At 42.0% G+C, this 17,100-nt stretch overlaps 1 protein-coding gene across 2 annotated transcripts in view; it reads right to left on the bottom strand.

Annotated features, from left to right (window-relative positions):
• Nucleotides 1-17,100, bottom strand: part of Ap3b1 (adaptor related protein complex 3 subunit beta 1) — a 221,708-nt gene that overhangs the window by 48,776 nt on the left and 155,832 nt on the right. For both annotated transcript variants that reach the window (XM_028871654.2, XM_028871655.1), the window contains exon 22: nt 16,772-16,878. In XM_028871654.2, coding sequence (XP_028727487.1) covers nt 16,772-16,878 — 107 coding nt within the window. The remainder of the gene's footprint in view (nt 1-16,771; nt 16,879-17,100) is intronic.

Consider the following 17,100-nt stretch of genomic DNA (forward strand, 5'->3'; position numbering starts at 1 on the left):
CTGGCCAACCGGACGCTGTTTTCCCTTCACTGTTTGCTCGTCAGGAGACTCAACACTTAACTCCACAGTGCTCCTGCTGTCAGCGCTGGACGGACTACGGAGAACTCTAGCTACCAGAGGCATCCATGGGTCTCACTCTCTCTGTGGCGCTGGACGGACTACGGAGAACTCTAGCCACCAGAGGCATCCATGGGTCTCTCTCTCTCTCTCTCTCTTTGGGGTGGCCAATCTAAAAAAGCAGTTCTTAACCAAAGTAGAAAGGCAACATCCTAAAAACATTAACACTTTACTCAAATGGTTTCTCAATGAGCTATGGGATTCACCAGAGACCAAGCAACTACAAAAGTTTGCCCACATGAAGAACTTCTGCTCTCCTTGTAGGGGTGAAGTCAGTCACAAGCCAGCTGCTCATAATGCTGTGGGCAACAGTGTTGCATGGAGAGCCAGCCAAGGCTCCAACGAATCCTAGGCTGTGTGTGGACACAGCACCGTTTCCTCTGGGCATTTATTACCTGTTAAAAACCAATCTTTTGGTGAGTGGCAGTTCAGGGTTTTTGAGAGCAAGCTGCAATATTTCTCCAGGTCTGCAGAGTCATAATTAAAGCTGAACTGAGCGGAATTGGAGAGGGAAGGTCAGCGAGGTGCCGTATGAGAGATGAGGCTGGGCTGATGGGCACCAAATGAACAAATTATGATGGGCCCCACTCAATGTGATGAGGTCAAATGCTTGTTTCTACCCACTGACAGTTCAATTTCCCTGAAATGTCTCCCGGTTCTCTATGAGCTAATTATGAATGAAAAGTTATCAACTGCCCACGCCAAAAGGGGCTTAAATACTATTTTGTGGAGTTCTTAATGTCAAAATATTGTTCAAAACAGCATGCTGTACGACTCCACATACATTGGTTGGGTTAATCTAAATACCAAAGAAACACTATCAATTTTCCTCAGGTTTCCCAGGATGTACACATGGAGCAAATTCTCCAGCACTTGTCAGCCTAACAACAAATAAAAAGATCACCTCTCAAGTAACCCTGCACCGAGTCTACAACCCCTCTCCCTCAGGCAGCAGTAGCTCCGAGTTTTGCCATCAGATGACACAAATCTACAAGTAACACCATTTTCTCCTTTTTCAGGAACCAGCTTACCAGATTATAAGCTTCTAGGCGTCCATACTTAGATTTGATCCAGCATAAGATTTACTGCACGGAACTGGCTCGAATACAACGGATGTAACTCAAGCTTCCGGAATCACGTTCTACGGTCTGTATTTATGACGTTCTTTATACCTTTAAGCTTAAGTGTCTATAATTTCTTTTTGCATTCTGTGACAGGTAATAACTATATGACAGAATTTAAGGGCTCAAATCATTAAAAAAAAGTATGTGGATTCAATTGTACTAGCATAAAAACAGCTTAAGATGGTAACATATGCTGAGGTCCTACTATGTGCCGGTCACTATAGGAGGCTTTCATAGAAGGATGTCTAGCATAGTAGCTAGGAGTTTCCTAGCAAGTTACAGCACATATAAAGGCTTGGATCAGTGCCCCAAGGTCAAAGAAATATCACACAGAAAGAGAGCAATATGGTCTCGCTAAAATAAAATAAAGCATTGCGCTCAAGTTTTAAGAAAAATTATAAAGATGTAAATAGAATGTAACTAAAAATTATGTTGTGTGTCAGTTTTCAAATTAACATCAGAGGAAGTGGAGCATTATAAAGAAAATAGGTCCCAAGTATAAAGAGTAGAACCTGGGAGAGCTGAGCAGGAAAAGAGAATCAATTCCAACTCCACAGAGACCACTGGACATCAACAAGGGAGTGGAGAACACACTGGCATCTAAAAACATCGTATTTACACAGTCTCATACTTTTTGGCAACTTAGAAATAAAGAAACCTCCTAGCGTTAACCTTTGTCCCCCCACTGTTGACAGAATATACTTAGGTGCGCAGTGTCAATTTGTAGGATTCCTTAAGAAGCATTACTTCATAATTTACGGTTAGTGTCATAGTTTCGTTCGTTCATTAAGGGACCCTCTTCTGGAAGTTGATTTTTTTCTAGTTCTTACTGTAATTGCATTGTTCTGATCTTGTATTATAAAGGCAGCTGCTTGCCTATCATTTGTGCTTTCCTCGTTAATCCTGACTCCATGAATTAACCTTTAATTACAGCCGTTAAAATTGAAATGAGTCTCTTGTCTGGCTGGGGCTGCCCCCTTCCAGTGCAGGATTCTGATGAAAAATTTTAGGGTCAATGGGTATGTCCTATGTCATGTCTGATGGCGGCTGAAGACGTGAGGAGGTAAATGTTACCTTAGAAAGACGAGCTCTCAATTTGCGGGAGCTCTCTGTTGACAGGAAAATAAACTCAAAATCCATAGTTTCAGATTCTCAGTTTCTCATGATGTATTTTTAACCAAATTAAGAGGGCATGTGAGGAACGTAGAGCATGGAGTATAAAATGCATTTAGTCAAATAACTCACAACAGTAATTCACTCTCCATTTTATAGTCTGCAATAGCACATGTTAAGTAATATCGGGGAAATGCCAATGAGTACTATTTTAAGTTTTTAAATTTATTTTGTATCTATGTATGCACATGAACATGCTGTGACATGCAAATAGGTCAAAGGACAACTTGAGGGAGTTAGCGCTCTCTTTCTCAACCATCATGTGAATTCTGGGGAGGGTTGGTGGCATGGACTTTCTCCCACAGAATCACCCTGGCAGCCCCAGAGTTCCACTTGGTGGGAGTAACTCACTTAGTGACGTCATAACAGTGAGAGCAGGCTCTTTAAACTGACATCAGTGGGAATGAGTCTATGACGCAGGAAGACAGCTAAGAGTAATTTCATCAACTTAACACGTGTCTAACGAGCACCTTTCATGGTGAGTACCCGGGGTGGAAAGGCCATCTCAAAGGCTCTGTCTTATCTCCTAGGAACTCAGACTCCAATTCTCATCATATTTTTCTACATGAAAAGAAAAAAAAAAAAACCTTCCTTTATATGATATTTGCTGAAGTCATTTGAAATATCTTTATTTGATGCATAAAGATTTCCAAACTTTAGAACAGAAAAGGACCTGAGAAACAATTGTTCCAGTTCCATAATTTCACAGATGAGGTCCTGAACTTATTTCAACACAGATGATGGGTTTAAATTTACAAGCTACTACACCAGACCATAATTCTGTCAAATATGTCATATGAATTTACATACTTAAAAACTTCTTAGGGACAATTTCACACGTATACAAAAACAGGGAGGCTAATGTAATCAACAACGAGTTCCTCTTCATGGAGTTTCAAGTGACTTCCCTTTAGCACTAAGAGTGTGTGGGCTTCCGCACAGGAGACCCTGGGTTGGACACCCCCCACCACAGGGAGGGAGAAAACACACACCAAACGTGGTAGCATCTGCTTAGCCCATGTAACCCAATCCTTTCCTCTACTTCAGTGTTATTAAAAAACAATTTTTAGACATAATTTTATCAACAAACTTGGTTTGTATGTATTTTAAAAAAAAGTCCTAAGAAGCCTTAAAATACTATATTTCATACCCCAAACCAAAACCCACTTCCTGAATTTCTTCTTCAACCAGTCAGCGTTCACATTTCCAGCCGCACATCCTCAGGCAGTTGCCTTGCTCGAATGGATCCAGGAGGACCCACACTTGGCACATGGTCCTCTCCATCTCAAGTTTCCTCCACGAACCTTTCTGGAGTGGTGGTTTCTTTGAGCCACCGTGTGATACAGGCCTCTAGTGCTACTCTGACATTCTGGGGAGGTATTTATAAACCCAGCAATGTAGTACAGCTGCAAACTTAGAGAAATAACCCTGATTGATAGGCTTATAAAAGATGGATGTAATTACATTCCTGAATGGTTTGAATAACAGTATGTCTGATCTATTCCAAGATAAGTGGTTTTTACTTTTCTTTGATATTAGGGTCATATACCGTACTTATCTATTTTTACTTCATGCTCTCTTATCTCTGGTAATAAATTAATTTTGAAGTGTTAGTTGGGAATGTACCCTATAGCTGAATTCATTTTATTTTTCTTGGAAAGAAAACAAAGTCTTTATGAATATTGTAACAATATCTTTTAGGCTTTCATGTTAAAAGAGTTATTAACACTATTAAATAAGATTTACTTATTTATTTTTCTTACTGTGCTGTGTTTAGAAAACAAATTTGGCATGCTTTTAAAGAGAACAGTGATAACAGAAAGTTAACCTGACAGTCACCTATGACACTAAGGGAGAACAAGAATTCTTCACTGCAAATAGCAAAATTTAACAGAACCAGCAAGACCCAAAGGTTACAGCTGACAGCCATAGAAAGTGTCATCAGTTTTGGAACCACAGGATAAATCTCCCAGAAAGGAAACTCTCTCGAGAACAAATCACACTCTAAAGTCCCTCCCACTCCCTACTGCAGTGCATGTAGTTATAATGAGTAAAAGCCAGAAGCATCATCTTAAGAAAGCAGATGAGCAGTGAACCGTCTCAGCTCTGGCAATGATGACCTGGAGCCAAGCAAGGGGAATGACAGAAGAGGAAGAAGGCCTATGGTGTTCACGGCTCTAACTCTTCCATCCTTTATCTTTGCAGATGTGAGCGCCCTCGGTGTTCTGTGTTTTCTAGTAACTTTAATTAGCATCTCAGTGGACTTGTCACTGGGGAGAATTCTATTATCACATAAAGCATTAGGAGTATTCTTTACCACTTAAGACTTAACCTGGGTTGTTTCTTGTGTGTGTGTGTGTGTGTGTGTGACAGACAGAGGGAAGAGAGAGAGAGAGAGAGAGAGAGAGAGAGAGAGAGAGAGAGAGAGAGAGAGAGAGAGAGAGAGAGATAGATAGATAGATAGATTGATTCAGGGAGCAAAGGCACCTGCACCTGAGCCTGATGACCCATGTTAGAGTCGCATGACCCACATAGTGAGAGAGAACCAACTCCCACAAGTTGCCCTCTGACCTTCACCCATAATAATGCAATTTTTAAAATAAAAGACTTAAATTGGCATGTGTTTGTTTAAACTAATTAAAATATTTTACAAAAATATCTGCAACTCAAAATCAATTATAGTCTTTTACTTTTTAGAAAGCAGCTCCCAGTATATCGACAGGGACAGGAAATGAATGGGTCCAAGATGCATGATGCAAAAAGACACAAATAAAATTGAAAAAAAAAAAGTAGCTCCCTTTACAACCTAGAAAAGGAACAGATGAGAACAGCCTCTGGTAACAATGCAGCCTCTAAGGTAGACAAGAGAAAAAACCAGCAGGCCACAGCACAGCACGGCGCACCTTCACGTTTCATTTCAGAATTAACTCAGCTCCCATCTACAGAGGACTAAAGAAAAGAACAAGACAGGGCAGGCTAGGCAATGGAGGCACAAAATACTGTCCAATTTTAATTAAAAAATGTTTTCAATTTAGGCAGACCCAGGCCAGTGATTTTTCATTATTTCTACCACAGTTCCATGACTACTGACATTTTCATCAGAACAAATAAAAGGTTTTCCTCAAATTTAAAATGACAAAATTATTTTAAAATTTGACTCAATTTCTTTCTCTTCTAAATTCAAAGGAATTTGATCTCAGCTGGACCTGTCTCTTAGCTCAGAGCTTAAATACACCTTCACCTTAAAACAAAGTATAAAACATATTTCTGAGAGTGCTTCTATCATACAACAGAGCAAACTTTGTCACAGACACACTATCACTTCCTTGAATGACACGAACACTCGTGGAATGCCCTGCTTACTGAATACACACAGGACGCTCCCACAACAATCTGTTCTTGCAAGGAACCTTGGGAACTCCTGACACTCTAGCACTATAAAGGAAGGGGAACACATGCTCATAGCAATTTCAGGGAGAGAAGGAGAGAGAGCAGAGGAGGAAGAGTGGACAGAAGGAAAAATGAGAATCTCTAAGATCAAAACTGAAATCCTAAAGCAACTTCAATCATGCTTATCATTATTATTATGCACAATTATCCCAATAATTCTACATGCTGTTTTCACAGATTTCAGGTGGCATGAATCCAGTTCTTCTCCCTCACTATAGCTTGCTTTTTCTTTCATATTAAATTAATGATTGACCTCCATAGTAAAGCAGGCCTAAGGGTAGCTCTGCTGTTCTCATGTTAGGTTTTTATAACAAAACACACTCAAGACCTCAGCCCTCATCCTGGAGAGCGATAATCTCATCAGATGCCATTTTCCTATAGCAGAAAGCCTTAAGTCTATATGGTCACTAATTTCTAGATTTCTTGCCACAACTAATGATAAAACCTAACTTTAGAAGCTGGGTTTTTTTTTTTTTTTTTTTTTTTTTTTGTGTGTGTGTGTGTGTGTGTGTGTGTGTGTGTGTGTTAAAATTCAAGTGTTCATGTGGGTCAATCCTTGGGGAGGAGGGGACATTAGTTGCGTGGCTCCTTAGGCATGCCGTCAAACTGAACGTCATCTTTTCCGGAAATCCCACACTGACCACGGACTACAGGCACAGACTGGCTGGCTGCTACTGCTGCCACTGTCTGTACCACAGCATCACAGGAGGATGAAGCAAGGGCCCACATGCAAATTCAGAGAGAGCAAATGCTGTACAAAGCAGTCTTCCGCTGTGTGTTTGAGAGCAGAAGTAGTTGACACATCTCAATTTTAAACTGTGGTAAGGGTCGAAAACCACAGCAGGGATGCAGGGCTCAGTGAATATCAATACTGTTCAAAATATGAGAAAAATAACAACACATAATGGCAATTACAGCTATGGAATTTCTATGATCAAGACTATGCTATGAAAATAAAAGCACTTGTCTTTGGGGCCAAGTTTCTTCTTTTTCACAGTCTACCGTAAAGATTGCAAAGACAGGAATCTTGCCTGCTCTGCTCCCCACTTAGTCTCTGGCCTGAATAAATACCTGAATGAACAGAACTGGAGAAGACAAAGACCTGGCCTCCTACAGTCCCCACTCTGCTCCCAGGAAAGACCAGCTCCCGAGAGGCCACCTCTAAATGTCGGGATCACCCTAGTTATACCAGGAACTGCTACAGGCAGGCCCTTTGGGTCCAGATCTGTCCATTTATGCAAGGCACCTAGACAGTTTACACTAAGAGGTAACTCAGGCCAGGGACTGGCCCAGCCTGAACAACCACTTTGAGCTTTGAGGCAGTTCACAGCAACCTCCCCTTCAGAGAGCAGGGAAGGCTCCAGACGAACCACAGAGCAGCAGTTCAACCTTGCCCACACAATGGAGCCTCAAGTAAAAACTCTGGAACAACAAAGGCCACTGAGTTTCCTTGGTCAGCAACAGTCTGTGCACAGTGCCACATCGTGATGTCATCCAGGGTGTGCATCTGGAACTCTCAGAATCCATGCTTAACCCTATGTATATATAGTGTTTTCCCGAGCTCTGTGAGTTCTAACAAATGACTAACCCTGAGGGTGGTTTGGGGAACCCTTGAAAGGGCAGGTGCCATCAGAGATCCTGGGCCAACTTAGGACTCTACAGAAGGACTGTGTCTGTTTTACCCTGATTTTGGCCAACTCCAAAGTAGCGTCTTTTAACAAACCGGCATACACACCATCAGCAGCTCTGTTGCATCCTTCACGGACTATCCTTGGAACTTCTCCCCCACAATACACTATACTTTTACTCTATACTGATCAACTTTCTTAATGAGCCTTACTGCACTATCCCAAGCTAATTCCATTAGGAGACAGAGATCTGGCCAGGTCACACCTGATTTTATGGTCACATAGTCAAGAGTCCCCACTGCCTAGTGCTGCGGAGTCAGGTGTCCTATGGAAGCCGGAGTGCCTGCAACAGCCCTCAGCATTCTCTGTCACTCCAGCATGTCACACATGCTGCTGCTCTATCTGTCCCAGGTCAAGAAAGATTAGAAAGCATCAAGCTAAGGAAGTGTTGCCGCAATTTCCTGGTCAGGCATCACCAGCACATTTCCCTGGCTCCAGGCCTGGTTACTGTAACCTGTGCACACTGTGTGTTAGGCACTCAGAAGTCCTGTTTCTGTAGTTCTGAGTCCCTTCACTTTTCAAGGCTTCAGATATACCATTCTTCTCTGCTAAGGATATCATTCTTTTACCTCACCATCTAGACAGAATCTTATTTATTTAAGACTTAGTTCTCAGGTCCCATGTGGGAATTTAAAAAAGATTGATTTTTAAAATTATGTTTATGTGTGTGTCTGCATGTGGGTATGTGTATGTGAGTGCAGGTGCCAGAGGAGGCCAGAGGCGGCAGACTCTCCTGGAGCTGGAGCTGTAGGTGGTTGTGAGCTGCTCAATATTGGCGACAGGACCTGAGCCCAGGTCTTCTGCAAGGGCAGTTATGTGCACTGAACTGCTGGGCCAACTCTCCGGCCATGCCCATGTTGATTTTTCCCCTGTGAGCGCTGTCATTTCATGTCTGCTCTCACTCTTTTTCTACGTTTTTTCCCTCTGATGACTCTTCTCTTTCCCAGTTCTTAAGACCCCAATCAGAGCCTTGAGCAAGCTTAGGCAAGCGCTCAACCACTGAGCGGCATCCCAGCCCTGCTGTTGATCTTACAGCGTGATTCCTGGAGCTCCATCTCCACTAGTCTATTCTCATTCCAAAATAAATGCCTACGCAGGCTGTTCAGTGTCTCTCCCTCCCCTAACACTAGCTGTTCCCCGATGGCTTTGGGGTATGTACACATGTGGGTGTGAGTGTGGGTGTACGTGCTGACTTTTAAATACCTGCCGTTCTAGAGTTTTCTTTGAAACCCCAGACGGATGTTTTCTACTTTCTTACTATAAATTTCCAACTTGAAGTTCCACAAATATCTCAAAGGTGGTATGTCCCCAACTACATTTCAATGCCAGAATCTTCTCCTCTTTCTCCTCTGTTTCTCTTGGCTGACCGGGCCCTGCCATTTGGATAGTCAGTAGAAACCCCTAAGCCCTTTCCCGACGTTCACTGTCCAGTCATCTTCCACATAGCTTTAGAGCACAAAGATTTGATCGCCTTCAAAATTCTCTTTGTTCCCCAGATTTACTTACTTTTATTTTATGGGTATGGGTGATTTCCCTGCATATATATCTATGCATCAGGTGTGTACATTGCCTACAGAGGACAGAAGAGGGCACTGGATCCCCTGGAACAGGAGTTACAGAAGGTTGTGAGCCATCATGATGGGGATAGAACCCGGGTCTCTGCAAGACACCAGAACCATCTCTCCCAGTCCCTTAACAATTCGTATACTTCTTTAAAAGTTTTTACAATACGGCTTCCTAACACTTACCAGTGTCCTCTGTGGCTCCTTCTCTCTCTCCCAATTCATAGAATTTCTATACTAGCTGCACAGAGCTGCACAATTTATTAAAAATACGATACATGCATCTTTTGTCTTTTATCTTGCTATGCCTGGCATACAAATTACTTGGCTCTTTTTCCTCTTATTGGCGAACACAGTTATCACTACCCGTGGTTTTTACCAACAGTGCCTCTTTCAAATGTTTTCCATAGGTATAAAATAATAATAATGCATATGTGGGAAATGAACTTGCAGTTGGTAAGCATCAAATGTGAATCCAAGCCAGCTTCATGCCAGGAATGAAGGCTGCGGTGGACACAGGGGAGAGCATCCTGCAGAGCTGTAACATTTTATTCATGGTTCTGGAGGAATTGTTGTTCTTTTAATCTTTTCTTTTTATTTCTCTTCTTGGGTATTTTACATTTGGGCTGTAATTGTAGTAACAATAATCATTAACTACATTAAACAGCAAATAGTATGGCAGTGGTTCAGTGGCTAAGTGAATTTTTTGTTCTTGTCAAAGACCTGACTTCAGTCTCCAGCACCCACGTTCAGTGGCTCAGTCTCCTGAAGCTCCAGAACCAGCCGCCTCCAAAGGTACCTCAACTCCCACAGACAAGCAGATAGAAATTTATTTTTAAAAAGTTCTTAGAAAATGAATTTCTAAGGATGGTTTCATACTGTATGTTCTCTATAACTTGATTTACTATTGCTTTGGGCAATTTATGTTGAGCGAATATTTATATTAACCATTTTTAAAAACTGGCAGCGGCTCAGTGGATATGTAAGTCTCCATCCACTTGTCTATCCCAGGGCAAGGCATTTAGTTTGTTTCCAATTTTTGCCTCTTACAACCTGCCACTGAACATCACCACACAAGTTCATGTGTCCACATGGACGGGGTAGCAGGAGGATGGGCATAGTCAACTGGACAGAATGAGTCCACATTATTTTCACAAGGGTGGATTTACTAATATACAACCCCCCCTTTTTTTGCCCATATATTCACTGTTTACAGTTCTCAATTTTTAGAGAAACCTACTTTTACAATTTTCAAAACTGTAACAAATAAGCTTCCTATAACATAAGTGGTAAAAAAAAACCCCCGTATACTCATAACCACTCAGTGACTGAAAAGTTCTCATATTCTAGACTTGACTTGAGCTAGGTTAATATAATTGACAGTACTAGCAGAATACAATGGGTGAAAAAGCTTGATTGCTTGGCTCATAATCAGAAGAATGAGCTACAAGAGTCTAAACCAAGCGAGGACAGAGGCATTCAGCTGGCACAGCCTCTCAAGACACCCGAAGCAGCCCCGTGCAACAGCGGAACACACTTGGTAAAAGGACGCCTCGGTCATTTCAAGGCACAAACAGACTGCTGAGAGGTAAGGGTTTACGAGAAAACCAGGCGCAGGTTAAGGCAGCCCCGAGTCCGTTGTTAAAGAAGAGGCACAACCGACTCCCTGATGCGATGGCAGAGAAGCCTACGGCAGCATGGAGACAGCCTGACCCGCGGGTGTCTCTTTTCAGGTCACGGAGTGCACAAGTCTTCTTCAACACAGAATCCTCCACAGGGAGGAGCATGCTCCCAATCGAGCCCCACGAACTCCAGAAAACACCTTTGTTCACAGTGTTGCCTCTAGCTGGTAGTATATTACGCTTTGCTAAAACACTGGCCCTGGTCATATTAAACATAATGAAACATATGAAAATGTTTCTCATGAGTGGCATGCACCATTCACTGCCCCTTCCATGTTTCCTTGGGATTATATTTACCAAATTCTCTTAATTTGTAAGATACTGAATATACTGATGTTTTTGTTTTTAATTTTCTTTGCTAAGTTTAGAGAGAAAGAACGACGGAGTCAATCCAAACATTTTAAAGCTAACTGTTCCTTCAGTTTGAATTTCTGAGACAGAAAAGGAGTTAGACTTCCACAACCAATTTTCAGAATTGGTCTCCAGTGACTGTCGGCCTGAAGAGCCAGAAACCACACCTTCTTTCCTCTACAGAGATGGCTTCTTATGCGGCTGCTCACCGTGCTTCCTGGGGATGGCACCTTTTTGTTCCACTGAGCAATCTTTCCTTTCCCTTGTGTCTCCTAGGAAGGGATTTGTCATGCTCCCTAGGAGGGTTCTGGGTTCCTGAGCCCACTCAAGGGAAGCTCCTGGGCCACTGGGCCTAGCCCCACCTGCATGCTTCCTGGTTCTTCCAGCTCGGTACCTTATCCAACTTCGAGTTGGAGGATGAGGAGTAGCCCAAGTGAGCTCTTAGGCTGTGTGGCAAATCTTTACCAAGTTCTTCCTCTAGCCCTCTAAGTCCTGACAAAATCTTCACAGTGGAGTCTGTCTTCTGACCCCAAATGACCAAGCATACAATCCTCCAGGGACACAAAGCCACACTTTGGGAGTTATCCAAACATTGGTTAAGGCTGTTATTTTAGGTAATTTTCACAAAAACACATGTAGCTATTTGGGGACAGTATGTCTATGTTGTTAGGCTCAAATTCCAAGTCACAATGGCGACAAGAAGCTCAGAAGAGAGCGGAAACCAAGCACCTGTGTCCCAACGCTACACTCCTCCTGTCACCCTGTTTTCTGGAGTGAGCTTCCGGCCAGGGCTCAGGTGCTAACACACCAGGGCACTGTACGTCCACTATGGGGGCTGCAATGTGGTAGACTGCCTAGGGACTTCAGAACCCAGACAAGGCGTTTCCATAGATACGCAATCTTAATCACCAGCTGACTCGATCAATAGACACTAAAAACTGAGAAGAAACATAAAAATTGTAATGAATGAGCCAAGGCCATGCTGACAGCATTGATGAGATAAACCAGAAATTCCCTAAAATAGCTTTTTAAAGTAACAGTGTGTGTGTGTACATGTGCATGTGGAGGCAGGTGGTTGACACTGGGTGTCTTCTCCACAGAACCTGGAACTCACTGACCCAGCCATCCTCTTGTTTCTTCTCTCCAGTGCTCGGCTTACAGGATGTGCTGCTGTGCCCAGCTTCCCTACCCAGGTCTTCACACTCGCAAGGCAAACACTTCATTGACTGAGCCAGCTTCCTATCTCAGAGGGGGAACTTTAACCTTGTCTTTTGAGTTGCAGAGACTGGCGCTCCGCTCCAACAACTCTGGAGGTATGAAGACTTTGTCCACAGTTTTCTGATATACAAAATTCTCTCTTCTTCATCCTCTCCATCATGCAGAAGGCTGCTCCATCTGTGCTGTCAGGACTTGATTTAAACTCGTGGGTTCACAATAATCAAGCGAAAACATCCACTGGATTAAAGTTTGTCACTGAAATATCATACACGAGATCTAAAATGCTCTTTATTTAGGAGCCATCTGTCGGCCAACTGCGAGTTGTCTTGTGCAAGGCTCAAATGAATGCTGTGTTGACATATCATCTCCATCGGACTGCGAAAGGAAAGCCTCTGCCTTACGATCATGTTCATTAGGCATTACTGAAAACGGCCCTCTGTGTGAAATACACGACTCACAGGGTATGGACAAACAGTGGAGTTCTGCCTCTGTCCTCTCTTCTTCCCTGCCTTTCTCTCCCTCCCTTCCTTCCTTTTTTTCACGTGTATGGGTGGTGTGCCTGCATGTCTGTGCACCATGTTCATGCAGCGCTGGTGGAGGTCGGAAGAAGGCAGCAGATCCCTTGAAAATGGAGTTACAGACTCTTGCTAGCAGCCAGGTGGTGCTGGGGATCGAACCTAGGTCCCGTGGAAGAGAAGTCACTGTTCTTAACCCCTGAACTCTCTCTCCACATGCCCCCCTTTTTTGAGATAGGGTCTCACTGTGTGGTCCAGGCTAGCCTTAAAAATTACAATTTTCCTGCCTCAGCATCCCTTTTAACCATCACGCTCAGGTCTGTGTGGAATCTTTCACTGGAAAAATATTTGGTGTGAAAATTGTTCTTTGGGTTTCCGTGTATAAATTTTGGTTGATCACAAGACACAAAATCCACCAGATATGCAAGGATATGCCATATGTATATGCCATATGCCAAGATATGCCATAAATAAATTTAAAAAACAAACCACCTAGGAACAACAAAGCCATACACATACTAAAGAAATGTTTCATCTATTGACTTTTACAAACCTACTTTATCATCCCACGGGAACTACTTTTATTACTTAAAAGTGCTTCTTAGATTCGCATACTTAGAATACTGGAGTTAGAAGTAAACATGGAGGCCAGTCCTCCTGTCAATACTGGAGAGCGGAGAAATCAAGGGACAGCCTCAGACAGACAGGCAGACAGGCAGACAGGCAGAACTGAGCCGTGCTGGAAACACCCCAGTCATTTGCAGATGCCCTCTCCACATTTGCTTTAAAAGTACTGTTTTGGACAATATATGAGTTACAGCTTGATTACATTAAAATATGAAAAATATATAAAACAGAAACCCACAATCACATAATTCAGAAAATTAACACTATGATACAGTTTTTTTATAGTCTTTTATCTTCCCTACTTTATAAACACTATTGTATGGTTTTGCAAAACTGAGATCTATATATATTAAATTTATGGATCTGTTTTTCCCCTTCACATTAGAACATATGTTATTGATTATAAAAATCTTATTTTAGCCACATTTTATATAACCATTAATTATCCTATCATTAGACAAGGTGGTTTACAAGCATGCATATGAATCTCTGCATTTCTTATTATTGCCTGAGAAGTAGAATTACTGGGTGGAAGAGGAAGTATTCTGATGATTCTGCTATGGGCAGCCATAGTATCATCTGGAAGGATGTACTTAAGGTGTCGTGAATGAGCTGGTAACAAAGTGCCCATTTCACTGTCTCCTCACCAACAGACATTGGATTGTGCAGTATTTTGCTAATGCCAGGCAAAATGGTTCTTTCAATTTACATTTATTCATTAATATGACTGCACATTTCCATCCATCCATTATCTGTACTTCCTCTTGAATTTATAATCCATTTTTATCATCTATCTACTTAAAAAATGTTTTACAAGAGTAAAATATACACACAGAAAAGCATGTTTTAAGTGCACAGCTGTTCAATGATTTTTCTCCCTAAATGGAACACACCCACACAAGAGCACCCCATCAAGACAGAACATGAGCAGTACCCCAGAGATCCCACACGCCCCCTACAAGCACTAGCCTAGTGAGGTCTGCCTGGTTTTGTGCTCCTCCCCGTTTGTGTACCAACAGTTCTACTGCCGTTGTTGTTGTTGTTGTTTACATTAGCAAAGACTCGGCGTGGTACAGTTATAACCCCAGCACTTGCAAGGCTGGGGAAGAACACTATGAGTTCAAGATCAGCCTGGGCTACCGAAGGAGAACTTGTCTCAAAACAAACAAACAACAAAAATCTCAACAAAGGTTCAACTGAATTAAATGAAATTAGTTAATTATACAAAAAATAAAAATAAAAAAGATGAATGAGTGACCACAACTGATGACTCTGCAAGCAGATGTGCAGAGAAACCAATTGTGTGGGGATGCATCCCCATTTTAATTAAGAAAACACAATCAAATGAACAAAACCCTCAGACCCCAAGTCCTGCAAATATGCTCTCACGTCATATGCATGCCCACACTGAGAGAGAGAGAGAGACAGAGAGAGACAGAGAGAGACACAGAGAGAGAGAGACAGAGAAAGAAAGAAAGGAAGGAAGGAAGGAAGGAAGGAAGGAAGGAAGGAAGGAAGGAAGGAAGGAAGGAAGGAAGGAAGGAAGGAAGGAAGGAAGGAAGGAAGGAAGGAAAGAACTAAGAACAGTTTACTGAATGATGCACTGTGCCAGTCCCCGCTTGAACACAATCTCACAATCCAGGAAGACACCACTGTCACAAGAAGCCCAAGGTGCTACTTGCCCAGACTGTAACAGTCACACAGCTAAAGTGGCCGAACAAGGACTTGAGTCCTTCCCATCTGGGGTCTGAGTGCAGCTGTTATCTAGCCTACCTTACAGCCTAGCCAGTTTGGGGAGCCTAAATGCTTCACTATAGATTTTCTGATCACTACTTCTCTTTAGAGGCTAACACAAATGCTCAATAAATATTTATTATGTGAGTAAATGAAAGACTTCACCGCCGATTTTCAATGCTTCCCCATCTTTTAAAATATGCTTTAATATGCTTTTTCCTTTAGAAAGAAGAGCATCCTGAACCCCCAAATACCGCTTACTCACTTCCCAGTGGCTAAGAATTCTGGACTTGAACAGACTACTGCAGCTTCCTCGTTTTTAAGTCCTTTGTGTGAGCTCACCAACAAGGAACAACTGCAAGTTGCTCTTCTCAGCACAGACTGGGGTAGCATGTTTACTCTGAAGGGGAAACCCTTTGGAACGATACACAAGGCCTTGATACTCTCCTCTTCCAACAGAAGCAGCTCCAGATTTCCCGGGCAGCTCAGATCAGCAGTATGCGACCTGTAGCTCCCTGACCACTGACTACACAAGATCAAGTCTCAGATACCTGTGCTCATCAAAGCTCACCGGCTGGACTACTGTAAGGTCAGCCATAGCAACAGATTGTATATCCTAGGTAGCACATTTGACTCAAAGTGAAAGGTTGGTGGGCATAACTTGAGAACATACAGAAAAAATATTGCAGTTTCACACGGTTGACAGTTTTCATGTTATTTTGTGTTAGGCAGAATACTCACTTCATTAAAGTTATATCTCCCCCAAATAACACTAAGGTTTTTTTTTTGTTTTTGTTTTTTTTTTTTTAGATACCAGTATATATAAATAAATCTGTAAAGATAACACTAAGAGAAATACAATCCCGGGTTTTTAAAATGAATATAGTAGTGAATTTTTAGTAGCCATGTGGTGAGAACAGGATTGTGGGCTAATATATACAATGGTTAATTTCTATTTTCTGCCTCCATTGCACAGAAGTCTTCTTTCATGTAGGCACAGCCTATGTGCCCACAGTGAAATTATCTAACAATGTACTCTGTGTGTGTGTGTGTGTGTGTGTGTGTGTGTGTGTATGTGTTTGAGCACACTCTATGTGCCCACAATGAAATTATCTAACAATGTACTCTGTGTATGTGTGTGTATGTGTGTGTGTGCGTGTATACACGTGTGTGATGTGAGTGCATGTGTGTATTTGTATGTGTATGCATCCCACTTCATATCCTCATCGGTGAGTGGCACATGATTGCCTATACACTACCTTGATGTGACAAAGAATCCCTCTATGTTACAGACCTAGGGCAGTGAAAAAATGTACACATAATAATTAAAGGTAACTAATAAGTAGAAGTTGAGAAGATAACAGTTACATAAATTTAAAAATCATTACAAAATCAAAAGGTCTGTCTGAATCAGACTTTTGTTAGAAGAGGCACACTACTAAAGACTAAGAATTCATATCAATGATTTTTTTTTTCATAAGAAAGATGGTAGGTTCATACGGTGATAGGTGTTACATGGCGGTCACTTACGTTGATGACTGAAGAAGAAGCTGACAAGTTTAGACCTTCCAGATCAGCTATCAAGCTTGGAGAAAGGGCTGGTGTAGGAAGGGCAACCGGGGTGGATACCGGGTTAACTGGAAGAAAAGGCCCAAGTGAGTCAGTGTGCATGAAAATTTAATTCATATTATTAAAAGCAACATTTTATTTTGTCAGGAAATCTAATTAAATTACTTTGATTAATGAATGTATGACAATTCCATTTAACATCCTGATTTAGTCAAGTTATTATTAAGTCACAGAGTGATTAGTCTGAGCTTTCAAAACACAACGGCAAACCTATAACAAAACAAGGTATA

The sequence above is a fragment of the Peromyscus leucopus genome, chromosome 11 (assembly GCF_004664715.2).
Source record: "Peromyscus leucopus breed LL Stock chromosome 11, UCI_PerLeu_2.1, whole genome shotgun sequence".
In the NCBI taxonomy this organism is placed as follows: domain Eukaryota; kingdom Metazoa; phylum Chordata; class Mammalia; order Rodentia; family Cricetidae; genus Peromyscus; species Peromyscus leucopus.